This window comes from Heterocephalus glaber, unplaced genomic scaffold (assembly GCF_053883595.1).
Source record: "Heterocephalus glaber isolate CG9 unplaced genomic scaffold, H.glaber_assembly_v1.0 deba00001428, whole genome shotgun sequence".
Lineage (NCBI taxonomy): Eukaryota > Metazoa > Chordata > Mammalia > Rodentia > Bathyergidae > Heterocephalus > Heterocephalus glaber.
Window position 1 is genome coordinate 23,503,523 of NW_028258293.1, and position 27,625 is coordinate 23,531,147.

Sequence of the window (27,625 nt, forward strand, 5' to 3'; positions counted from 1 at the left end):
TTCTAGAGATATCAAGTAGAAAAATTCATTCACTACTCATGTATTTATGCCAGCCTCAAAAGCAGCTCACAAAAGTCACAGAGAAGATAAAATGATAAAACCATTAAAACTCAGCTAATAAGGTCTAAAGACTAGGAAACAAAGACAGAGTGAAGTGGATAATTATTACTGAAAAAAAATCTAGGCTTAGAAAAGCTACTAAAAATGAACACAGGACTCTCATTTAACTGTGCTGACAACAAAGCCTATATATATATGAAAAAAATCTATACAATTGCACTCAATCCACACACATTTTGAATTTCTGATGTCTTCTTTTACATCTTTTCCTATTTTCAGACTGAAGATATAAATGATTTATGCAAGATGTTTGTAAGAACAGAGCATTCTGAATTTGTATAGTTACTACAACTGGTGAGTTTATACCTTTTGATTTTTTTCTTCCTTATTAGCAAATTTTTCTCAGTTTGAATAACTTCTTTTAGCATTTCTTATAGAATAGGTTGGGTGGTGTTTTGGTTAGGGTTCCCTAGAGGAAAATAATCAATAGAAAACATATATATTAAATTATGCAAGGGGACTTATTAGATAGCCTTGCTTGATCAGTGCTGGAATAGTCCACAATACTTTCTGCCTGCTGGAGAGCCACACGATACCAGAGCTTCTCAGTCACAGAAGCTGGAAGTTGCAGAACAAGAGGAGTTGAGGATGCAGCACCTATCTAATAGTGAAAGGCTAGAAAGTCCCTGAAGAGTCACTTAATGCATTAGAAGGCTAAAGAAGTTGGAGCCTGTTGTTCACAGGCAAGGGCAGTAGTAAAAGACACACCAGCTAAAGCAGGTTTTCAAATGCAGACCAACTTCCTTCTTCTTAGCCTTTATTCTATCCAGGCTGAAAGACTATTGCATGGTGCCACTCATAACCAGGGTGAGTCATGCCCCCTCAGTTTGCTGGCCTGCATGCCAATCATCTCTGAAAAGACCCCACAGACACAACCAGAAGTATGTTTTGTTAATCTGCTAAGCATTTCTTACTCCACTCAAGTTGCAAAAGGGAGGAAGAGGGAGATAGAAAAGAATAGGACAAAAACAAGGCTGAAACAAAGCAGAGAAAACATTAAGTCTTGTAGCTTTAGGTCTAGCATCCAGGGAACATGGTGGTGAGATGTGAATTCCACAGGGGTTAGTTGGCCTATGACCGTGTTGGTGATAGCCCACATGAGACCTTTCTTGGGCTGCCTCTGGCACTGTCTGTGGCTTTCCTCAGCAGATGTTCCACATCACTGGCACCTCCAACTTCTTGGGGTCTTCACTGTACCTTCAGCTTCATTCCCACAGCTTCATGCACTGCCCTCTCAGATGCACATTGCCCGGCCTCACAGGCCTTCCTTTGAAATCTGGGTGAAAGCTTCCATGATGCCACTTGCATTCTGCATGCCTGAAAAAAAGAGCATCATGTGGTTGATGACAAGGACTACTGTCAGCTCAAATAGTAATCAGGTCCCTTTGGACCATGGTTGAGGCAGCCTCTGAGTATCTGATGATTGAGCATGATGAAATAAATCCTGGAGAACCAATATCCCAGGCAGCCCTTCTTGAGCAGGGGCCCTAGAGGGTCTCTTCTCAAATGAAAAGTTTGCTTTTTTGCACTTTTGAGCTTGAAATGGGTAGGGTCTTGCTGATTCCTGAGATTCTCTCTAGGCATCTTTCTTCTTGTCCTGGTTCAAAGTATTTGGTATCTTTTTAATGGTGCTAATCTCTAACTTCTCTGATCTGTACTCACAGATGTACCTATCATGTAAACTTTTTCTGAGACAGGATCTTCCCATACAGCCGAGGCTGGCCTGCCCCTCTCCTGAGTGCTGGGATTGCAGGTTTGCGCAGCAGCGGAACCACTGAGCTAAATCCCCAGCCCTTAATGGTGCTAATCTCTTCAGGAATCATACCTCTTTTGCCTCAACTTTAAATGTGCTTACTTTCTGATCAAAGTTCAATTTCTACAAATCTTTGTGCTCTCCTTTTTGCTCCTGATTTTTGCTATGAATTTGCCTAAAAGCAGGCAGTAATGCACAGGCCACACCTTGAATGTCAGAATGGACTGAAATTTCCTCCATCAAATCCATTTGTCCACTCCCTGTTAATTTAGCCTCATACAAAGACTTAGGATACAGACAAAATAAAAGTAAGTTCTTTGCCAGAAGATAATATGCATGGTCCCTAGTCCAAGTCCCAAAAGTGTGACCATCTGAAACCCCATGAGCCTTTCTTCCTCTCATTATTCTGGTCTTCTGAGCTATAGCCAGAACTGCAATACATCAGGATCTACTCACAGCATTCTAGGGCTTCACTAGCCCCATCCTGAAGAAACCTTTACAAAGTCCTGCTTCCCAAGGCTTGTGAACTATATGTTCTGATACAGTCACAGAAATGGCTCTATTATAAATTTTATAATTATATTTATAATTTTAATATGTAAAATTCTGCATGGACATTTATTTGATAGGCTTACCAATCAGAGATGGGATAGTCCACAGTGGCCATCTGAACTTTGGAGAGCCAAGGGATCCAGTAGCTGCACAGTCCCAGAAGCTGGAAGCCTCAGAATAAGAGGGATCAAGGCTGCAGTGCCAAGACTGAAGGCCTGGAAGCTCCCCAAAGAGTCACTGGTATGAGTCCACATTTAAAGGCTGAAGATAATGGATTTACTTATCCACAGGCAGTAGTAAAAGACATATGGCAGTAGATTTAATTAGATGTTCGTTATTTCAGTGAAAGGATGGGCTCCTGTAGCTACTTATGTCATGGTATTTACTGATGTTGCTCCTGCATCATTTAACTTTAATAATGCACATACTTGATATCAAATTATGTATTTAACTTAGATGAAAATTATTGACAATTTATCTGATTGTAGGATGTTAAGGAAAGATAGAGGACAAAGTTGACAACTTAGCCTGAAACACTGTATATACTGGAATAGAATAACTATAATGGAAAAAAAAAATAGAGTAAAGGTTTGCCCTGTGAAATGGCCAGTGACACAGCAAATAAGAGTATTTGCCCAGGCAAAGAAAAGAGTAAAGAGTTTGCTCAGGCCAACATTGTCAAGGGGAAGAGTAGGTGAATTTCCAAGAGAGGAACTGTACAGTCAGGGTGAGAGATTGGGGTTTTTATAAGGCTTTGAGCATATGGAAAAAAAGGTCTCATCAACAAATGTGATTATCTAAAGAATGTAGGGCCGGGGATTTAGCTCAGTGGTTCTGCCACCTGCCTCACAAGCACAAGGACCTGAGTTCGATCCCCGGTACAAAAAATAAATATATAGACTTTTCCAGATCATCTAGCACCTTGTAGATCTTCCAGAAACACCTGCGTTATGTCAAATTATACGTTTCAAGTTGCAATTTGACAACACCATTTCCTTTAGCATCACAGAAGGCCCTATATATTCAAATAAAGAGATTAATACATGTTAACTTTTAAACTTTTAGAGAAGATGGGTCAGGGATCATTGGGAGTAAGAAAGAGGCCTACATCAAAGGTTTGTTTCTATCCTGTGTAGTTTTGGTCAGTGCTGCTATATTGTTTTATAACCACTTTATACTAGTTGGGCAGGATTGCTTTAATGGAGAAGTTTTGGTGCTAAGGGTTTTAATGCTTTTGGTGCCAATGAGCACCCCCTATAAGGAAGAGGAGGTTTGGAAGGCAACTTGAAACTTTATGTTTTAATCCACCCTCATGGAGATTTACGGTGGATGAAGATCTCTTCTGTATCTTAGGCTGATCACTAGACTGGCTCTCAAGATATGTATCTTTATTCTCTTGTCCCAGGTTTTGAATTTTCTTCTCCCTTTTCTCAAACTATCCACCAACAAGCCCCAAAACTTGGCTGTCCTGTGCCCAAATCCTTTCTGATAAGGCTAAAGATTTTTTAATCAATCATTAGAGATACAATGACTCACCTGGGATTCACTTTTGGTGTGCATTCTCTGAGTTTTGACAATTGTATAATGGCCTGTGTCTACCCTTACCCCATCATACAAAACGGGTTTGCTGCCCTCAAAAATCCTCTGTGGGGCCGGGGATTTAGTTCAGTGGTTTCGCCACTGCTGAGCAAGCGCAAGGACCCGAGTTTGATCCCTGGTACCGAAAAAAAAAAAAAAACCTTCTGTGCTCCACCAAGTTATCCCTTTTTCTCTTATAAATGCTGCCATTTTTTGCTATTTCCATAGTTCTGCCTTTTCCAAAATGTTGTATAATTAGAATCATACAGTATATAGTCTTTGCATATGGCTTTGATGCATGTAATCCTCCTTCTGTCATGAATTAATAACTTGTTCTAGTACTAATAATATCCCCTGATATGGACATAACACAGTTTATCCACTCAGCTAATGGATATATTGGTTGCTTCCAAGTTCTGGCAATTTGATTAAAGCAGCTGTAAACAACTGGATGTGAGTGGTCATCAGCTCTTTTGGGTGAATACCAATGAGTATGCTTGCTGAGTTGCATAGTAAAAGTATATTTTTTAGCAAGAAACCATAAAATCATCCTTAAAAGTGGCTACACCACTTTTCACACATGCCAGTAATGAATGACAGTTCCTGTTACTACACATCCTTACCAGCATGTGGTGCTGTGATTTTGTTGTTAGCTGCTATGGTTTAAGAATATGCTTCAAAGTTTCATGTGCTGGAAGCTTGGTCCTCAAAGTAGTGATATTGAGATGTGGTGAAACCTTTAAGTGGAGCCTATGAATGATAATCAGGTTGAGGGGCATCTCCCCTAAAAGGAATTAATGCAGTTCACATAGGGCCCCAGTTAGTTTTTATCAGAGCAAGTTGTCATAAAAAGAGCAAACTTGATCACTGAATCTCTCTGGCTTCCTGTCTCACCATGTGATTTCTGAACATGTTCTTGCCACAGTGATGCCATTCCCTATGAGGTCTTCCTCAGAGACCAAACAAATGTTCCCCTCCCAATCTTGGACTTTAACTCTCAGAACTATGAGTCATATAAACTTCTTTTCTTTATAAAAGCACCCAGCCTTGGGAATTGCATTACCTTAGTAGAAAACAGATGAATACATTGGCCATTCTCATAAGTTTGTAGTGGTCTAGCATTGTTGTGTTAATTTGCAGTTCTCTAATGACAACTGATGGGAAGTATATTTTCATGTGCTTATTTTAATCTACATATGTTTTTGGTGAGATGTCTGATAAGGTCCTTCACCTATCTTTTAATTGAGTTCTTTATTTTCTTTTTTTAGGAGCTATCTTATTTATTTTATTGGTTTTATTAGAATATGTTTGCAATGCATAATAGCTACAATCTTTTGAGGGAATTATAACATATGTAAGTCTTATCTTCATCATTCTAATCCTTTTATCCCCCTTCCAACATGACCCTTCCCACTTCCCTGATCTCTGATCCCTTTCCTAAAACCATATATATATATTCCTTTCTCAGATAGATATATTTTTCAAATATTTCCTCCCAGTCCGTGGTTTCTTTTTATAGTGTCTTTCACAGAGGAGAACTTTTCACTTTTAAGAAGTTATTAAAGTTATTTCTTTCATGGATCCTGCCTTTGGTTTGTAACTAAAATATCATTATCACACCCTAGGGTTTCTCCTGTGTTATCTCCCAGGAGTTTTAGAGCTTTGTGTTTTATATTTAAGACTACATTCAACTTTGAGTTACTTTTCTTTTCATATTTATTTATACATTTTATATTGTCATTTAATTTATTAGTACATGTTTGCAGTACATGCAGTTTACATTCATCTTGAGGCATTGATATGTGTACACAATATAGTTTGAATCTTTAATTCCCTTCCACTTCCCTCCCACCTCCCTCCCTGTCTCTAAATCCCTTTTCCCCATTTTATTGTTATTATTAATCTTATTTCATGTTTAAGACATATGTTTACATTCATTTAGATTATTAGGTTCCTGTACTGTACGTGGTATATCTTTTACTTATTTTCCCCTTCTCCTCCCTCTCTTCTTGCTCACATTCTCTTAGACCTCTTCCCATTTGAAAGAGAACTATCCCTTTTCTCCTTCTATCCATCCTTTATTGTGCTGTTTGTATGTTCTTTGTCCTCTTAAAATGAGATACTATATGGTATTTAAGCATGTGTATAATTTATTTCACTCAACATTTTCCAGATGCATCCATTTTCCTCCAACTATCTCAAATTTGTTCTTCTTTATATCCAAATAATATTCCATTACATATAGATACCACATTTTATTTATTCAATTACCTATTGAGGTATATACAGCCTGCTTCCAGGATTTAGTTATTATGAATTGTGCTGTTATAAACACTAGTATGAATGTATCACAGTAGAATCATATCTTTAGCTCTTCAGGGAAGACCTAGAAGGGGAATGGCTGGGTCATATGGAATTTGTAATTTTAGTTCTTTGAGGAATTTTTATATTGATTTCCACAATGGTTGTACCAGTTTACATTCACACCAGCAATGTAGGAGGGTCCCATTTTAACCACAGCCACACTAGCATTTGCTATTTTTTATTTCTTGATGATTCCCATTCTTTCTGGAGTAAGATGGAATCTTGGTGTTGTTTTAATTTGCATTTCTCTAATGGCCAGGGATGTTAAACATTCTTTCATGTATTTGTTGGCCATTTGTACTTCCTCCTCTGAGAAATGTTTGTTCATTTCACTTGCCTATTTCTTGTTTGGATTTTTTATTTTAAGCTGTCTTTTTTTTTTTTTTTAGCTCTTTATATAGTCTAGATTATTAGTCCTCTGTGGAATAGCTGGTGAAACTTTTTTCCCATTCTGTAGGTTGTCTCTTCCCTCTACTAATTCACTCCTTTGCTGTGCAGAAGCTTTTTTAATTTTAATTTGATTTAATTTTAATTTAATTTAATCTCATTTATTGATTCTTGCTGTTATTTCTTGTGCAATTGTGGTTCTGTTCAGGAAAATTTTCCCACACCTATTTCTTTGCATTTTTTACCTTTTTGTGTGGTTTTTTTGTCTTTTGTTTTGTTTTGTTGTTAGTTTTGAGACAGGGTCTCACTGTGTACTTCACACTGGCCTTGAAATCACTATGTAGCCTGAGCTGGGCTCAAAATCATGGCAATCTTCCTGTCTTGGCCTCCCAAATGTTGGGATGACAGACATGTGCCACCACAGCCACTTAAGTGTTTTACCCATTTTATCCTCCAGTTGGTTCAATGTTTCCATTTTAATGTTTAGATCTTTGATTCATTTCAATTTTAGTTTAGTACACGGTGAGAGAGATATAGGTCCATTTTCAATCTTCTGCAAACACATAAGTTTTCCTAGCACCATTTGTTAAATAGGTTATCTTTTCTCCAACTATGCTTCTAGCTTCTTTGTTAAAGGTCAAATAGCTAAATGTGTCTGCGGATGTTTCTGTATCCTTCCTGTTCCATCAGTCAACATGTCTGTTTTTATTCCAGTATCTTTTGGTTTTTTATTACTGTTGCTTTGTAGTACAGCTTGAAGTCAGGTGATGTGATGCCTCCTGCTTTTTGTTGCCCAAGATTGCTTTTGCTATTCTAAGTCTCTTCTGGTTCCACATGAATTTTAGGATTATTTTCTCTAGGTCTGTGAAGTATGCTGCTAGTATTTTCATTGAGACTGGGAGTATGGCCATTTTGACAGTACTGGTTCCGCCTATCCAGGGACATGGGACATCTTTCCATTTTCCAATGTCCTCTTCAATCTCTCTTTTCAAAGTACTACAGTTTTCTTTTTAGAGGTCTTTCACATCCATGGTTAGGTTAATTCCTAGGTTTTTCATTTTTCTTGATGCTACTGTAAATGGTATTCTTTTCATAATTTCCTTCTCATTGGGTTCATTATTGGTGTACCCAAATGCAACCAATTTTTTGTGTTTTGTATCCTGATATATTGCTGAAGTTAGTTATTAATTCTAAGAGAGTTTCTGGTAGAATTCTTTGGGTCCTATATGTAGAGTATTATGTCACCAGCAAATAATGATAATTTGAGATCTTCCTTGAAGGTTTTGTAGAATTCAGCAGTGAATCCACCAGGTCCCAGGCTTTTTTTAGTTGGTAAATTCTCAATTTCATTGCTTTTTATTGGATTATTCAGCATTTTTGTGTCTTCTTGGGTTAGCTTTAGTTATTTGTATAAGTCTAGAAATCTGTCCATTCAAAGTTTTAAAATTTGTTGAAATACAATTTTTATAGTGGTTACTATCTTCTGAATTTCGATGGTGTCTGTTGTGATTTTACCTTTTTCATTTCAACTTGCATTGGTGCAAGTCTTTTCTCTCTTTTTCTTAGTAAGTTTGGTTAAGGGTTTAACTATTTTTTTTATTATTTTGAAGAACCAGCTCTTCAATTTGTTGATTTTTTCTTTGTATTATATTTTTAGTGTCAACTTCATTGATTTCTGTGCTAATCTTTATTATTTCCATACTTAACTTTGATTTAAGCCTGCAGTATTGTTTCTCAAGCTTTTTTTTTTTTTTTTTTTGGTACCAGAGATCAAACTTGGGGCCTTGGGCTTGTGAGGAAGGCAGTGGAACCACTGAGCTAAATCCCCGACTATTTCTCAAGCATCTTAAGGTTTCTCATAAGGGTATTTACTTGTGCTCACTCTGTTTTCCTAATGTAAGCATTGATTGCAATCAATTTCCCTCTTAGGACTGCTTTCATAGTGGTCGAGATATTCCAGTTGAGATGTACAGACATTGTCATTAACTTCCAGAAATTTTTTTAATTTCTTCCTTGATTTCTTCTGTGACTTACTAGTTGACTTACTGTGTTGTTAATTTTCCAGGTGCTTTTACATTTTCCATTTCTGTTGATTTCTAATTTCATAGCACAGTAGTCTGGTAGTACTCATGGGGTGCTTTTGATTCTTTTATATTTATTTAAGCAGGTTTTGTGGACTAGTACGTAATCCATTTTGAAGAAAGTACCTTGTGTTGAAGAAAACAATGTATACTCTGTTGCAGTAGAGTGGAATACTCTGTAGATATTTATTAAATCCATTGTGTTAAAGGATGTGCTTCAGCTCTGATATTTCTTGATTTTTTGTTTAGTTGATCTCTTTGTGAAGGTGAGATATTAAGATTCCCCACTATAACTGCGTTAGTTCACTTGCTCTTTTATGTTCAGCAGTATTTGTTTTATGATGATAGGTGCTCCCATATTTGGTGCATAAATATTACTTGTTCTTGTTGGATTGTTCCCTTAACTAATACGTAGCGATCTCTTTATCTCTTCTAATTAGTTTTAGTTTAAAGCTTACCATGTCTGTGCTTAAAATTGCTACCATTTCTTGTTTTCAGTGTCCTGATATATGAAATAGTGTTTTCCATCCTTTGACTTTTAGTCTACGAATATCTTTTTAGGATAGATGATTCTTTTAATGCAACAGACTGTTGGAGTATTTTTTTTCATCCAGCCTATCAATCTGTGTCTTTTAATTGGAGAGGTGAGGCCATTAACAGAGAGAAATATTACTGAGATATTTTGATTATTTACTATCATTGCACTCTTTCTCTTTTGGCAACTCCATTTTCTCTTCCTGTCATTTTTTGTTGTTGTATATCCATTAATCTTGCCTGGTGTTTTCATTTCATCTGGGTTTTTTAACTTTATTGGTTGTATCATTTCTGTCTAGGATATTCTTGAGTATTTTCTGGAATGCTAGTTTCATAGTCATTTATCTACTGAGTTGATCTTTCTCATAAAATGTTCTTATTTCTCCATCTATTTTGAAGGGCAGCTTTGCCTGACATGTTACCTGATTGTAAGTTGTTTCTCTTAAGGTTTGAAATTCTTCACTCCAAGCTCTTCTGGCTTTTGAGGTTTCTGTTGAGAAGTGTTATAATTCTAATGGGTTTGTCTTCATATGTGTTTTTCCTCCTCTGGCTGCTTTTAAAATTGTTTGTTGTTGTCATTGTTGCTTCTGTTGTTGTTGAACATCTGGCAATTTAATAAGAATATCTTGGTGAGCTTTTTTCATCACAGCTGTTTGGTGTTCTGAAACCCTTGCTTAGTTGTATGTTGAACTCTTCTCTCATATTTGGGAAATTTTCTGCTATGAGTTCTGTAAGCATATTAATAATTCAATCTGTCTTATCTACTAGCTTTTTTCTAACTCCAATTAGCCTTAGTTTGGTCATTTTAATGTGATCTAGTAGCTGCTGGATGGTCTTTTCTTGTTCTTTTTTTTTTTTTTTTTGGTACCAGGGATTGAACTCAGGACCTTGTGCTTGCAAGGCAGACGCCGGAACCACTGAGCTAAATCCCCGGCCCATCTTGTTCTTTTTTTATGTGTGTGTGGTTTCTCTTAGTACTTCATAATTTACAATTTTGTCCTCAATTTCAAATACTCTGTCTTTACATGGCTATTTCTGCAATTTATGAATTCTATACAGTTTTTAATTTCAGGTATTTCTGTCTGATATCTTTTCAAGGATTCTGTATCTTTGGTAAATTTGTCATTCATGTTTTGGACCGATTTGGTCAGCTCTTCCAATTTTTTACTTATTTTTCCCATATTCATTTTGGGCATTTTCAGTGATATTTCTGTGAACCTTTGGTTCATTTCCTTTTTGAACTCATCTAGTATCTTCACGTCATCTATAACCTTTTTTATAGAGTTCCATTACCTAGTACAGTGGTATTTCAGTTCACAAACGCTTCCATTTGCAAAAACTTCAGTTCATAAACAGAAGCATTTGGCAAAATTTTCCTCCCATTTGCAAACTCTATGTCAGGTGACACTGAACTTTATGGGGAAATTTGATTTGGTTTGCCACCAATTCAGTTCGCGACCAGAATCATGGAACAAATTAAGTTCGTGAACCAAGGTATCACTGTATTTGCTTTCCTTTCCATTTGTACCCCCTTGATCTGCCTTAGTAGAATTGGGAGACCTTGGATATCTTCTGTTGCCTTGCTTTCCCATATTCCTGTGTATGTATGTCCATTTTTTTATTGCTTGTGACTCCCAGGAAATCTAGATATTGGCATAGAGAGAAAAGCAATTGTCAGTCACAACTATATTACTTTGGCTATAAATTCAGTGGCAACAATGGCATCAAAGGTCAACTGGATATTGACAAACCCTAAAAACTACTCATGAACATTCCTTAAACAGGACAAATAAGACTATGATTTTAATGAAGACAATTAGACCACCCATATATTGGCCTATATTCCTGATAGATGTGGGCAGAAGTTCAGGTATGCCACTAGACTGCCTTCTCCTTCAGGACGTTCCCCTGTGTTGATTTCACCCTCCAAACCTGGCCTTCCACAACAGAATACAGGCCCTGTCATCTTCCTGATCTGATCCTGGGCCTCTCAGGAGAACCTTATTTAGCTCTCTCCCTCTCCAAGCCCATCTTCCAAAGCTGTCTCTCATCTGGTCTCTGTGGTAAGATAAATAACACTTCAGTTCTGAAGCAAAATTCTCCTCCTCAGTGTTGGTCTCTTTCTCAGTCATATAGGTCTGTGGGTTCTCACCTCTGTTGCCCTGTGCAGTGGAGACCCCAAAAGCAGGGGCTGCATTAGATGGGGGCAAGGAACATGGTCCTTCCTGGATCATCAGGCGAGGCCCAGTGCAGGTGGTGCAGGTGGCGGCATCAGCTGAGGGTGGGCTTGAGTTACTTTTGTGAATAGTGTGTCTGTCTAGATTCACTATTTTTTAATTGAATGTTACTTTGTAATTGTTCCAGTACCATTTTTTGAAATGTCTTTCTTTTCTCCATTAGATTACCTTTGCCCACTGTTGAAGATTGACCATATTTATATATGTCTATTCCTGGGCTGTATTCTGTTCAACTGATTTTTGCTTATCCTTTCATAAGAAACACATTGCTGGGCCAGAGATGTAGCTGAGCTGCACTGTGCCTGCCTGGCAAGTGCAAGGTCCTGAGTTCAATTCCCAGTACAAAAAAAAAAAAGCACACTACTTTGATTACCGTAGCTTCACTGTAAGTCTTGAAGCCTGGGATTGTCAGTACTTTAACGTTGTTCCTCTCCTTCCATACTGTATTTCATATTTTAGCATGACTTTTTCATATAGGGCTTAGCATCACCTTGTTGACATAAATTTGAGGTGACAATGTGTCCACTACACTGTTAATGAAACAGCAGGTTACAAAAGAGTATATATGTTATTTTCATTTTTTGTTTCAAAAATGCATTAATGTATAGAGTAATCCCAAAAAAAAGTGTTATACTTTTTTGTTTGCTTTTTGAGACAGGGCCTCATTATGCAAATCAGGCTGGCCTTTAACTCATTATGTAGTCCAGGCTGATCTCAAACTCATGACAATCTTCCAACCTTAGTCTCCTTAATGCTGGAATTATAGGCATGTGCCATCACACTTGGCTTGCACTTTTTTATAAATTGACTTCAATTCCGCTTACTATCAGGATATAAATAGAGTCCAATCTTTCATGATCATATCATGCAACCTTGAGCTGTAAGAAGGGTCTGAACTTTAGGTAGAGATTATAAAGGACAAGCAAAAAAAATTACTTTATTTCTTTTGAGAACTCTGGAATTCATACTCTTGTTACAAGGTCTCTAGAATGTCACTTATCTGGTCTCTAATGAACTGTTTGAAGATCTCTTCACTTCAGAGAATATACAGGAAGGTCTTTGTACTCTTTGGCCAGTCACAAGAGAAAAGGAAATTTGAATATGATGAAGTTGAAACACATGAAATATTATCTGCTGTCCAAAAGATAGGGAAGAGGTATATAACACTAATGAAACATTCCATGTAGGAGAGCATTTGGGTCTATACACATAAATGTGAATGACATCAATATATGGACAGTTCTTCATGTAATAAATGATATTAACTAGGGCAAGATAAAGAGTAAAAAATGAGTAACATAAACCATACTAGTAGTGTCTTTAAATGGCAGAAGAGCAAACAAATACCATGAAATGGGCTACAAAGAAGTGACAGAGATACAAGACTAGAACTAGTCAACACAGGTTTCACTGATACTAAAGAGAAATAATAACTGATGGTATCACTTGTTTTAAAAATAAACATAAAGCTATTTAACACATGCATATTATCAAACTCCATCCCTCAGTTTAATATTCTCTATGTAACTGATTCTGTGCAAAAGAAGTGCAAAAATCAAGCTAAGTTGTAATACACTCTAGCAACTAAAAAGGCAACCCATGCTTAAAAACACCCACAATATTGGACACACATATGCACAGAAAAAAATGTGCTAACAAAAGTATATGTTGAAAAATTAAGGAAGAAGAAAACCTTGCAGACTTGCACCATTATTATACTCAACCCTTTTGGCAATGTGGCTGACACTCATTAATGCCATGAGACAAACAAAACTAACTGAATATCTGTTTTTCACACAGCCATGGCCACAACAGAGTACACCCCTGATGAGTCTCTCCTCAGAGGCAAAAGAACGCAAGATCTCCAAGAGATGCTGAGAGAAGTGGGACTGGATTCTGAGTTCTGGTTACCTAAACTGCAAGAACACCTGGGCGTGTCCTGTACTCTGGCCTTACAATACTTAAAAGAAAAAGACCTCCAGAAGCTGAAATCCCATGCACATCATCCATGGGAGAAAAAGGCCCTGGAGAAGCTGCTTGACCTTTCACATTCAAATAGTCTTCCAGAGTTACAGGAGTCGCCAATGGAAATGATAAAAAAAAGGCAGAAGCAGGCAGAACAGGCACTGCAGGAGCTGAAGGACTTGCAGTCAAAAGGAAGGCAAAGACAGGAAGATTCCGTGAGGATAAAAGAAGCAGAGCTGAGGCAAGCAATGGAGATCCCTGAAGAGTATTGGCCACCACCTGAAATACCCCTAACAGAGGTCATGGAAAACCTGCAGAGACAAATCAATCTTATGGAACAGACGTTGTCCCAAAGGCAAAACTTCTCAGATAAAGATCTGGTAAGATGGGCATCTGGAGGCCTTGCCCTGCAGGGAATTTACAAAACCAGCCACCAAGGGAGCCTGATTGAGAAGAGAGAAGAGCTACTCAGTGTCCCCAAGGAGGTTTTACTCTTTGGCCCCCAGCAGGGTACATGGATGGAAACAAAGGAATTTACATCTTTGCAAGAAGAATCTATGTTCACCCAGAGTATAGAAAAGCTGGGCTTCAGTGTAACCGCCTCATTCAAGGGTGGGGGATGGAGAGTTAATCTAGAAGCTGGCATAGATCAAGACAAGCAGTCAAAATCCAAGGAAATTCAACAATCAAATTCTGAACACTCTTACTTCTGTTCAACCAAGTTTAGCTATGTGCCCTTGGCCTCCTGTCACTTTCCTATTGAGCTGCTCAGGCTATCTAAGGCTGCTCTCCAGGAACTGAAATGCATTGAAGACCTCCTGGATCATACAACAGGCTCAGAAGGATTCTCCTTGGTAAGGCACAGGGCTGAAAACTTCTTCCACAGGTTTGGTTCTCATGCTAACCAAGGCCCTCTGCATCTGGGAGGAATCTACTGGTGGAAGGCAATTTCAGAGGATTTCCAAAAGGAACAGCTGGCTGATGTGAAGCAGCAGGCAGCAGAGGCCCTGGATATTTACATAAAAGGCAGCTACAGTGGCTTTGGAGTGAAAGTTACTACAGGTATGAATGTGTCCAATTTGCAGTCAAAAGCATCCTCTCAAAGCAAAACTTTCCAAAATCTCCAAACCAAAATCCAGTTATCCGTGACCCAGATAGGTGGCCCTCCAGAAGCAGATGGACTTCTCCAGTGGAAAGCTGGACTTGTGGCCAGCAATCAAACCTGGTGTATCATTGACCGAGGCCTTCAGCTGGTGCCAATTTGGGACATCATCCTCTCCAGCCACAGAAGTGATTTTAAGGATGCTCTAAAAGTGGTTAACTGCCTGAAAGACAACTACACTGCTCTGACTGGTCTTGCTGTCCAGCTACAGGAAGGAGAAGAATTACTGAGTGCTGGGAAGGAAGCTAGGGTTTTCCTAGAGGATGTGAAATCTTGGGAGGTATCTGATCCTGAAGAGCAGCTCAAAAATCTGATAGATTTCATGCAAATGTTGAGTCAACAAATAAAAGGTTATGACATTTGGATTAATAAATGCCTCACAGATTGGGATCTGCAGAATTTTCTAGTAAACACTGTCAACTTTTGCAAAAATTCTCCCATTTATAGAACAAAATTTATTAAATCACAGTTGCTCAGCCTTCTGGATCCTCACATCTACAAAGTGACAAACTTTCCTCAAGCTTGCTCCATCATGCAGTGGATCTATCAGTCAGAGTTAGAGCAAGAGCAAATTAACATCTCCCAATTTTCTGAATTAATTAAAACCTTAAAAGAAATTGAAACAAATCTTATGGAAGTGAATGTCAAATCTGAGTCTCCAGAAACAGTAGAAGAAGCTCAAAGAGAGGCCACATATGAAGTCAGCATAGCTCTCAGCTGCTTTTTAAATTATCTCCAAGAAAAAGGGCAATCAGAAACACAGCTCTTGCTACTTTCTATTGCAGCTGGTGCAGGATATCAGGTGGAGAACAATACTTTTCAGTATCTCCTAGGAATTGATGAGTTAAATTTTCTACTGGATGAAATGCAAACTGCCCACAATAAATACCAGGAGCTCAAATGTATTTGCAGCTACAGGGCTCAGGCATTTCTTGTGCTCACAGGTCTGACAGCCACAGCTGGAATCACAGCTATTTCTCCAAAAGAGAAAATACAACGCATGGCATTAATGAGACATCACATGGAACAATCACTGTCTGAAGAAGTTGCAAATGTCCTCACCAAACCTGGAGCAGATCATGATTGGGAAAATCTAGAGAAAGACCTGAGATTACTTATTGATGGGAATTACAAAGCTACTGTATCTTCTTTGAAAATGGATGAAGTCAAAAAACAATTGAAAAGTCTTTTCCATGGAAAGAGACACTCCCATGAACCACATGAGGATAAAAGTGACAAGTGGGAGGTGATAGAAAATGAAGCCTTCCTAGACTTACTCCAACGTCTAGGCCTAGAACATTATTACCCAAAAAGGATGACCAGAGATAACTTTCATCTAATCTACAAGACTTCTATGTATAACACACAGCCCAATTCTGAACAGGAACTTCCCTTCTATTTCCTGCAAAAGCTACTGATGCTGGATTATGGACTGAGACACTTGGTCTTCAAAGATGATGGAAATACAGAACACCAAGTCTATCCAAGTGCTTCCAATGAGGAAAATGAGGCATTTGATCCATATGAAGATTTTTTTGAAGACAGTGATAGTTTCACTAATCTTTCAACTACTGATCCCAGACCCCACATTCACCCAATGGATCTCCAGATGGCAATTTTTCACTGTGCAGATGATCTTACCAGACAATATATTTTGACCAAACTTTCCATTTGTCAATTTGCCCTTCCCTTTCTGGTGCCTAAGCCCTGCAGTTCTCAAATTGATTTCTCACTTTGGTCTCTAAATCAAATTAGGAGAAGCTGGCAGCAAACAAGGAAATTACCAAAAGAGAAAAAAAACAGTTACAAAAATCAGCAGATGTGTCGCGTCTCCGCCTCCATTGTGTCCTTCATTAGAGTTGGGAATGGCCTCTCTGCTTCCAAATCTCAGATCATGAACTGTCTTCTCAGTAAACGAAAACATGATGTGTTTTTTCACCGACACTGCAAGGGAAGCAGCCAAGACTGTCTCTTGATGGACGGTGTGGTGGAAATCTGCTGGTACTGTCCTGGGGGGGAAGATGAGGACAGATTTGACAACTGTGTGACCTTTACCAATCTTCATGGAGATGCAAAGGAGCACAAGCAGCAGCTCACCTTTCTACAAGAGGTCTCTTCCATCATTGTAGTCCTCATGTCAGCTTCTGATGACAATGCAGAAAACCAGAAGATTGTCCGAGAGTTGTGCCAGTCATCAAGATCTTTGATCTGCTTGATTGATGACAAACAAAAAACAACAGCCAATAATTCTGGCAGAAGAGTGAGAATTGGCATGAGGAATAGAAATGAGGCAGAATTAACAGAAGAGCTCACTACTACAATCAGACGTTTGTTAGAGCTCTCTGACATTGCTCTTAGCTTAGAAGACTGTTCTCAGATTGCTCGCAAGCAAGGATTTCTGATTGATGAAGACCAGAGAGATTGCAAGGAAGCCAAAGAAATGGCACAGATTATAATGGCCCTCCTCGGAGAAACAAATTTATCTCACATGAAGGAAAATTTACTACCCCTGCAGGGACAACTGTGGCATCTTTGGTGTAAAAAAGACAAAGAATTCTATCATCTGAGAGAAAAGGGGAACAGAAGCATTGAGCAACACAAGTGTGAGATTGAGACAGATAAAAGAATAATTCGGTGCCAACAGTTGGAAAAAGCATTTCCTCTCAATGATTTAATGCAATCTGTGCTTCAAATTCTCCAAGAACATTCAGAAACTCACACCAAACTCTACTTCTTTCAGTGGTTGAGTATGTTTTTGGACAACCTGACTGCAGGACACTTGCAAAAACTACGTGAGAAGCAAAGATCTCTATGGTCAAAGATACAAACAGAAAAGCAAAAGATGCAAAAGAGCAACTACCTGAAACTCTGGCAAAATGAGATAGAGGCCATCTCTACAGAGATTAGTAACTGTACCTTGGGAATTGAGCAAATTCTCCGAGAAATTGGCCAGATCTATGAAGCTCTAGAAGAAACTTCTTCCACAGGAGATAGCCTTTTTATCTCCCTTCCCCAAATTGCTGCAGACCTGATGATATCTGGCATGCCCATTGAACTGATGGATGGGGATGCTTCCTATGTGCCTCTGAAGTGGGTGGCAGCTACTTTTGACGAGGTCTCTAAGAAAATTGGAGACAAACAACTATTTGTTCTTTCTATCCTTGGCCTGCAGAGTTCAGGGAAATCCACCCTGCTGAATGCCCTTTTTGGACTCCAGTTCAGTGTCAGTGCAGGCAGGTGTACCAGGGGGGCATACATGCAGCTTCTGAAGGTAGAGGAGGCCTTCACAGAGGAACTTGGATTTGATTTTCTGTTGGTTATAGACACAGAAGGACTCAGGGCCCCAGAACTCAACAACAAATCCCAGAATTGGGACAATGAGTTGGCAACTTTTGTCATTGGACTTGGAAACTTGACTCTGATCAATATTTTTGGAGAAAATCCATCAGAGATGCAAGATATCCTACAAATAGCTGTCCAAGCCTTTCTGAGGATGAAACAAGTGAAAATTTTCCCAAGTTGCCTCTTTGTCCATCAGAATGTGGGAGAAGTTACAGCTAATGACCAAACTATGGAAGGACGAAGGTGTTTAGAGCAGAAACTAGACGAAATGGCAGTAACAGCTGCTGAACAAGAAGAATGCTCAGACATAATCCACTTCAGTGATGTCATTAAATTTGATGTCAACACTCATGTCTATTACTTTGCTCATCTTTGGGACGGCAATCCCCCAATGGCTCCTCCTAATCCTCGCTATAGTCACAATGTCCAAGAACTGAAAAGCAGAATTCTCTTGACTGCCAAACAGGAATCCAGAGGAAGCATCATGAAGATATCAGATGTAAAATTCCGAGTTCAGGATTTATGGAGAGCCCTGGTCAATGAGAATTTTATTTTCAGTTTTAGGAACACTCGAGAGGTCATGGCCATGAGTAAACTGGAAACCATGTATAACCACTGGACGTGGGAGCTAAGGAGTCATATGCTGGAGCTGCAGAATCAGCTGAACAATCAGATTCAGAATGGAAAAATTCAGACACTCAAAACAAGCACATGTGAAATTCCAATTACAGAAAAATATACAGCCATCAAACGTGAACTTGAAAAATATTTTAATGATGATACAGATAGTGAAATATTGGTTCAATGGAAAGCAAATTTTGAAAATAAGCTAATAATCCTTAAAGAGGCTCTTATTGCAGATAGCAAACAAAAAGCCAATGAATTTATTCGTTTAAAAAAAAATCAAGAAAGACTGGATAAAAAAAAGACATGCTATGAAAGTGAATTATTGGAAAGAAGCCGAAAGTTGGCTTTAACTGTAAAAGGTAAAGAACTGAGTGAAGAAGAGTTACATGAGAAATTTAATCAACTTTGGAAAAAATGGATCTATGATGTATCCTCAGATCTCCCTCAAGTTACAGAGCCTGACATTGATGTGGATTCTGAAAACATCCTTTGGGAGTATTTCCAAAAGGAGATAAATTTGGTGGACATATTAAAGAGAAATTCTGGTGAGAAATTTCAAATCAATTATGAAGAGCATGTCAAAATGAATAAGAAATATAATTTTATGACAAGGACATTAAAGGCTCGTGATAGAGAATCCATTAATATGACAACTGACCTCATTATTTCAAGATTTAATGATACTATTAATAACATTCGCAGGCAACAATGTGATTACAATCCAAGTTATTTCCATGAAATCTTGAGAACAATAGATGAGGAAGTAAAATCTGCACCCACTGAGGCAAGATACACATTTACAAGCAAATACAACATTGAATTATCTTTATGTTTATTCCAAAGAGCATCAAAGAGTTTTAAGGAAATGCATCGGGCATTCAAGAGAGCAAATGATCCTGTAAACTATCTAGAAAGCAAAAAAGATGATTTCTTTATGAGTTTTAAGATCTCCTGTCAAGGAGCAACCTCAATCAAAACATTTGTTGATTTTTTGTGGCACAAGCTCACCCCTGCTATCTCTGCCACCATATGGAGAAAAATGATCATTAAAATTGCTGGGGACATGCAAGCTACCTGCCCTCAATTCAGTGGAAACAGAGCTAACCTGGAGAAACACATTCTCATCTCTCTTGCAGAAGAAGAAAACTTTGATAATTACTGGCAATACCTCCGCCATACAAAATCTTTTTTTAGTAATTACATTGAAAACCATATTAAGAGATATTGTTCAGAAAAATGTGAAAAAATAAAGACTTTCTTAAAAATAAGTTTAGATGACATCAAGAATGCCATCCTCTCTGCTCTTCGTGAATCCACAGCAGTAGCTAAAGATAAAAGCAGCACTGCATCTGGATGGTTGGATTTGTTCTGTGATCACCTGGGGAACAACTTGATCTTTCCACGAAGAGATTTGATAAGTATTGAACACCAGGAGATAAAAGATATTGAGTTTCTCAAAGAAGCCATGAGTGCAGCTTTGGATCCTGCAATAAAGAAAGTAGAACAGGATTGTTCAAGTATGCCTACTGATGAAATGGTTTCTGAAATTGAGAAAATCCTCTCTGAACATCTCTGTGGTTGCTGGAAACAATGTCCCTTATGTAATGCAATTTGTACCAACACAATTCCTGCACATGAAGGAGATCACAGTGTTCCATTCCACCGTCCTCAGGCTGTCAACGGATGGCATAAGCATAAAACAGACCACTTTGTCATTGACTGCTGTACCAGTTCAGTAGCAAGTGATCGTTTTATGCTTTTTGGAGATGACCAGAAAATCTCCTATAAAAACTATCGGCAGGCAGGAGGGGATTATGCCACATGGAGCATCACCCCAGATTCATCTACCCAGCCATATTGGAAGTGGTTTGTTTCACACTTCAGATCAAAGCTAGAAGAAAAATATCAGAAAAAATTTATAGATACAGGTAAAATCCCTGAGGCCTGGGCCAAAATCACAAAGCAGGATGTGCTCGATGACCTAAAAAAACAGTAATATTCAATGATCACGAAAGATCGCCAGTATCTAAGAAAGGGGGTCAAAGTCACAGTACCAAAATAATTTTAAAACACTCCCTCCTTACAATACAAACCTTCAATATTCCCAATTTCTTATATTTTTCACCCTTTCAAATTATGAAAAACATTATTAATCCTTAAATGTAACAACATACATGGAAATTTAATGATTCCACAGCATAGCAATATTTCAGCATATTCTATTCCGGGAAAGAATAAACCAGAGAATTGACCAAGATAACTTATGTATTACTTACTTTGTCAGCTTTTCTGTTGCTAGGATAGAATACCTGACACCCACAACCTAAAAGAGGAGAGGTTTATATGGCTCATTGTTTCTTGTGGGTATAGTCCATGGTTGGTTGGTTCAAAGTGGAAATAGCATGGTGGAACAGCATGGCACAGGTCATCTGCTCACTCCATGGCAGCCAGGAAACACCAAGAGGGAGAAGCCAGGGACAAAAATATATCCCTCCAGGTTATGCTCTACAGTGACCCAACTCCAACCAGGACTCACCTCCTAACAGTACATTCAATTACTGAACTCATCAATGGATTAATCCTCTGATGAGCATAGCAGACCCATGATCCAATCACTTTCCAAACACATGTATCTTGTGGGGGACATTTTAGGTCTAAACCATTACAAGCCATCATCAATTCAGGAAACGTTACCAAGAAAATATGGGAAGTAGAAATCAAATACTGTAACTTTTTCTCAATTAAATATTATTTTTTACTTCCCTGATGTCTTGGTAGTTCCATATTCATGCTACAAAAGAGAGAGAGAGAGAGAGACAGATACAGAGAGAGACAGAGAGACAAAGAGAGGAAGGAAGGAAGGAAGGAAGGAAGGAAGGAAGGAAGGAAGGAAAATTCTCAGAACTTAGGTATCTGAAACCTGTTGTTATGTACATGTCTATGAAAGACTGACTGCTGGAAGAAAATTTATAATAACCAGGTATAACGGACCAGTTTAATCATTTTAATCAAGTATTCAGATAACATTACATTTGATTAAGCCATTAATGATTATAAAAATTATTAAAGAAAAAGTATAGTTTTTCTAAAAATTGTAATTAAAGTTAAGTGTTATGGTATTTCAACAAAGTCTTTTTTGCATATAAAAATGTGATAAAATGTTTATCTCCAAGTAAGACATACTAGTGGCTCTTTAATCAGTTGGGTCTTAAAGTCATGAACAGAATAAAAATTAAGACCCTGAAATCAACCAAGGGCCTGAGAGGAGAAGGAAATCACCCTTCTGCAAGCTTACACCTCCTTGCCTCATGCTCAGTTCTCCAAGCTGATGTCTAAAGGAATCATGATACAAAGAAGATTTCTTCATAATGGACACAGAGGCATCCACTGGTTTCCATTTATAGGTAGTCTCTACATCCACCCACCCACCCACAGGCAGTGATAACAGACAGCCCAGGAAACAGCAGCAAAACAACTTGGATCTTCAGAGATGGGAGACAGGACATATTCTCAGTTTCAGGTCGACTAACTCATCTCCAGAAGTCTTGGACAGAAAAAGTATAAAGAATATTGGTGGTTTTGAACAATGTGGATTCTCTTTGTTCTCTAAAAATTAGACTTGGTGAGAACTGCAGAATCTGGAAGACTGAAATGATCATGGAAACAGGACCTACACATAGAATAGTACTTGTCTCTCACATTACTGCATCCTTCAAAAGGGTTAAAGTTTCAATTAATATTTGCTAATCCTTTTTACAGTTATTTAATGAATCCATAAAACCATTTAACTAAAATGTATCATAAAAGCTGGCTATGGTGGTGCACACCATAATCCCAGCACTTAGGAGGCTGAGGCAGGAGGATTGACATGAGTTTGAGGCAGCCTGGGCTACATAGAGTTCAAGGCCAGCCTGAGATACATAGCAAGACACTGTCTCAAAAAATAAAAAATATTATATATCATGTTATTTTTGACTTTCAAGCCAAAATTATTTAGTATAAATTAAAAAGATCATCAATTAAATTCCTCAGGTATTTAAAGCAGTGTGATTATGAAATGAGATGCAGAGCCTGTTCTCAACAGATCACCCCCCAAATGAAAAGAGGTAAATTGGGATAGAGGGAAGATGATTACCTCTGTCACAGTAGAGGGGATTCTGTGATACCACTAGAAAAATAATACTGCCATCAAGGCAGAATCAGATTTGGAAGAGATTGTAGTGTCAGTGGCTTGGGTGTCACCAAGGAAGGAAACCTCAAGAAGAATAAAGTAGGGGAAATGGAGTCATGAGGGATGATGTCAAGATGAGGAGATAGTGGGTGAGGGTTCAGGCCACAGAATTAGAGGTGGCCAGAGTTATAAGGTTAGTTAGCATTGTATTCTCATGGTCTCTCAGAGTCACTAAGGTGGGAAACAGAGAAACAGGAACTGAAATCACATCAGATTTCAGGGAGGTACCAGTCAGTTAAGACAGAGATCCAAAGTAGTGTGAGAAGGGAGCCACAAATATGTAGGGATGGAATTAAGACGGTGATGGATTCTAGGACATCATATCTTGTGATTAAGATGTGAATTACTCACTTACATGTAGATTTTAAACATTAAAAAAGTCAGGGCCAGGGATGTAGCTCAGTGGTTCCACCACCTGCCTTGCAAGAGCAAGGTCTCGAGTTCAATCCCCAGTACCAAAAAAAAAAAAAAAAAAAAATCACAGAAGTAAAAAATAAAGTAGTGATTACTAGAAGCTGAGGGAAGGGAAGGGAAAAGGGAAATGTTGGTTGAAGGGTATAAAGCTTCAGTTAGACAAGAGATGTAAGTTCTGGTGATCTATTTCACATCAAGTTGACAATAGTTAAATGTACATTTAAAAACTGCTAAAAATGTGTTCTTGCCACAAAAATAGTAAGATGTGAGGTAATGGATTTATTTACCTGATTTGTTCATTCCCCAATGTACACATACATAAAAGAATCACTTTGTACCCCATAAATATATACAATTATCTGCAAGAAAAACAAAATCTTAAAAATAAAGATGTGAATTAAATAAAAGTGAAAAACTGCCCTGAAATATTTTGAAGGAAGTCTTTGTTCTTAGAAACACAATTGCATACAAGAAAGTCTAAAGAATAACGTGTATCTAAAAATTGACCCGTTTAAGTTTTGGGATGCCTTTTATTTGGACTATGGAGAAATACATGTGAAACATACAATTTTATTTTCCCCTTTCCTCAGAATTGTACTTCTCTTCATTCCAACCCTCCAGTAAACTCTGAAAAACTTCAACACTTTATGTTAGTGTTTTAGTGCGTAAGTGGCCAAGGCAGTGGAAGACAATATGATATTATTACTGATACTTACATGATAACTACTAATACTGCTATCTTTGTAGGAACTGTGCCTGTGAGACCTTGGACATATAACTTATCTGTGCTCAGACACCCAAACAATGAAATGGTAGATTTCTCATGCTTTTGGGGGAATAAAGGAATTATCATACATAAGGTACACAGGACAGTAAGCACCAAGTTATTGTGTTATACTGCCTCTCCCAAGTTCCTTCTTTACTTTGAATAATTTTATTATAATACATTGACAGGTTGAAACAATCTCACCTGAGTTTCACTGGCAGGAATAATCAGTGGACTCCTTGAGAAATCACATTTGAGAATATAGTTAGCTCACAATAAATGTGATTATAATTTAATAGCTCAAAATGCATTTTATAATACCAAAGTCTTTTGGCACTTTCTTGGTAGTTACAGCTATTCCAAACACTAATCAATTAATGACTTAGCAAAGTTGCTGCCATAATTCTTTATCAGTGTGGAAGACAGTATGTCTTGGATTCCTCAGAAGCAGGCCTAAGACATGCAACTGATTTATTGGAGAAGTTATTCCAGTGAAAATAAACAAAGGAGAGGGGAAGCAAAATGAGAAAGTGATTCAAGATGAAGTAAATTAGTAGATCTAATCCAAGTGTTGAAAATTAGGGAATGCTACCTCATAACTGCAGTTAAGAGCCCAAACTCAGAAGGTAGACTCCTTAGCTGTGCCTGGGACCTCCACCATTTTCCAACTATGTGACCTTGGATGAAATAAGCCACCTCTGATTCATTTTCTTCATTTGTAAAATGTTTCCCATCTCATAGAGGTGTGAGGATGACTTCAAATAATATGTACATGGGATGTGTAAAATGTGTTGAGTTAGGTAATGGTAGTATAGGCAGCAGCAACAGGACCAACAAAAATTATATTAATGAAAGTAATTGTAGTAGTTATTAACAGTATTATTAGCTATTATACTTAAATGTAGTTATGTCTACACTACATATTCAATTATAAGTTCTGAAAAAGTAGGTCCAAGTACTATATTTGACCAAATAGTGGTTACAAATGCATTTGCCTTGTTTTCTCTATCTGTATTTTATTTTCCCTAAGTAGAATTTTTAAAATAAATTAAAACTGTAAACCTCAAAGACAGAGTGAGGAATGGAAAGAAGACAGTAAAAGAGCATTGTTTGATTCCTTTTACAAGAGCTATCTAATAGCCCTCAATGTCATTATTATTTTTAGTGCGATCCAAGTGATTTGAGTTTATTCCAAATTGGAAGATATGTGAAGCTGGGCATGTCCTCCTTGAAACAGCCTCCATAATAGTTTAACTATCTTTGGTACTTTCTCTTAGAATTGTGAAAGCAATTTTCTTAGTTTACACCATGATTTCTATCACCTCCTTTGTGGAAGAATAGAAATGTACCACCCAGATCCTCCTTCAAGGAAAGGCATGCTGCTCAGCTAAGGGGTGTGAAGTAAGCAGCCATTCTTCAGCTGTTGAATCTTTCAAATCTGGCTCAATTGCAGAAAGCCTCTTCAGCTGAGATTATGTGCTTCATGGGGTAACCTGTATCCAGTGACTAAGAGAGTCCTGCCACGTACAGGACACTTGGATGGCCTTCACACACTTCAGAGCTCCCACCTGGCTCAAGGTTTGTAAGGCCTGCATCACAGTTCAATTTCTTCCTCTGTCAATTCTACTTCTGCCTCTTCTTTTACAGGTATGGACCCCTAATAAATCTCTTGCACATTCTCAGCATCTGCTTCTGGAGAAACCAATCTGTAATATTCTTGAAGGCCTTCGAAAAGACTGCTAAATCCAAATGGATTTGAACAATAGGGTTGTAGACAATAAATAACAAGCACCAAAAAAAAGTAAGGGCTACATAACATTCTCTCCCCAACACCTGTAGGAAGAGAGCAGCATCCTTTCAGGAGGTGAGAGAATGCAGGCCTTCCAGAAGTGACTAGACACAGAAGTGAGCAATGGCTTGCAGCCCTGTTGAGAGCAGCAGACAAGAGACATAGATGCTAGGTGAGCAATTCATTAGTAAGTGATCATAGAAAATAGAAAATCAGTGCATAAAAAGACACAATTAAGAAGTAGAACAAGAATAGGTATTTTTTTCCACATGGCCTTTAAATTGGAGGTAGAAGGAGTGGGGTCAAGGAAAGAAGCCCAGGCTTTTCAAATGCATTCATTTGGAGCAATGAGATGGAGGCCACAGTTAAATGGAGCCAAAGCAAGGAAACCTGCTTTGGTCCTATCTATTCCAGTCTGGAAATATTCCTGACAGAGCTAAAGTTTTATCATCCTATGTGCTGGGGAGGCACCTATGAGTACAAGTAGAGATTCTCTCCATGCATCAAGTTAAAGTTTACTCAGAAACTGTCTTGCCTCAATATCTACTTATTCCGAGTCCCGAGAGTCCCAGTAAGAATGGAAAACAGGAATTGTAATGTGAGGTAAACTACAACGATAGCTTCAGAATAACCTACTGGTCTCTGTAAAAGTACCAAAGAGCCTGTCAACTATGAATTTTCCTTGCTCGTTCCCTGCCTCCTACTCTAACTATAGCTATCCTTCTTATCATACCCCATCTTATTTCCAGAGAAACTATATAAAAGTTGCAGGTTCTTCTCCCACCACCAGATGGTGGTAATGAGCCTTATCAGGATAAAGAATTTCAAGACGCTTCAACCTCAAAGCTGTTAACATTAAGGTCCCATAATTCTCTGTTGTGGGGGACTATCCTGTGCATTATAGGATGGATAGCAGCATCCATGAACTCTACCCACTACATCCTGGTACTATTGCCAGCAATTATAACAGCCAAAAATTTCTCCAGATTTGGCCAAATGTTCCTTAAACATTTGAATTGCTTTGATGAACAACTATGTAATGAGAACCTAAAGAATTCTGAGCAAGACATAAGAAATAAAATTTTTGAAATTTTCATTATTGTTCTAATAAAACAGGTTCACTGAAAAAATCCAAAACTTGGGAAAACATTAAGAACACAAAATACCACTTTCTGTAAACATTTTAATACATTAATATTCCAGGAATATGGGCACAAGGTTAAATACACATAATTTTGCATATATGGAAATGTATATATAATCTCTTTTTCCACTAAAAATCTACTATGAACATCTTTCTAGAACAACAAATATTGATCTAGTTTAACAATTAATGTTTTTTCTTTGTATGTAATTAACCAGGCCCCAACTGACTGGCAACTGAAGTTCCTAAATGTTCACCATTATAAACAGTACTGCAATTAACTTTGTTAACATATATCTTTGCACAGCTTGAGACTGGTACTATTCACACTAAACATTTCCTATACATGTAGAATTTTTAAAGAACTCAGATCTTTATAAATGAATTACACATAGATCCACTTCTTAAGAGATATACTCAAATGATAGAAAGAATATGAACAGACAGAATAAAAAGTGATTAATAGCACAGAAACACAAGATGAAAATATTGGCAAAAGATGAAGAGATAACTGGAGGTCAAGGATGTCTTCATGGACATGAGCCTAGAAAAAAGGCAGTATAAAAGTTAGTCTCATAT

The 27,625-nt window shown here is 37.9% G+C and overlaps 1 protein-coding gene and 1 long non-coding RNA gene across 5 annotated transcripts in view; one reads left to right on the plus strand and one right to left on the minus strand.

Annotated features, from left to right (window-relative positions):
* Positions 1–21,668, plus strand: part of LOC101708505 (interferon-induced very large GTPase 1) — a 35,235-nt gene extending 13,567 nt beyond the window's left edge. Inside the window, exons 2-4 of one of the 3 annotated variants that reach the window (XM_087211807.1) lie at positions 340–414; positions 2,503–2,665; positions 13,407–21,668. In XM_087211807.1, coding sequence (XP_087067933.1) covers positions 13,409–20,698 — 7,290 coding nt within the window. In that variant the 5' untranslated portion in view covers positions 340–414; positions 2,503–2,665; positions 13,407–13,408 and the 3' untranslated portion in view covers positions 20,699–21,668. The remainder of the gene's footprint in view (positions 1–339; positions 415–2,502; positions 2,666–13,406) is intronic. The other 2 variants (XM_087211808.1, XM_004863414.3) reach the window with 2 other exon arrangements.
* Positions 5,702–27,625, minus strand: part of LOC147828019 (uncharacterized) — a 36,673-nt gene continuing 14,749 nt past the window's right edge. Inside the window, exons 3-7 of one of the 2 annotated variants that reach the window (XR_015451463.1) lie at positions 17,650–27,590; positions 16,831–16,941; positions 16,518–16,742; positions 11,980–12,136; positions 5,702–11,012 (exon numbers count right to left, since the gene is read on the minus strand). This is a non-coding gene — a long non-coding RNA (uncharacterized LOC147828019). Of the gene's footprint in view, positions 11,013–11,979; positions 12,137–16,517; positions 16,743–16,830; positions 27,591–27,625 lie in introns of both variants that reach the window. The other variant, XR_015451462.1, reaches the window with a different exon arrangement.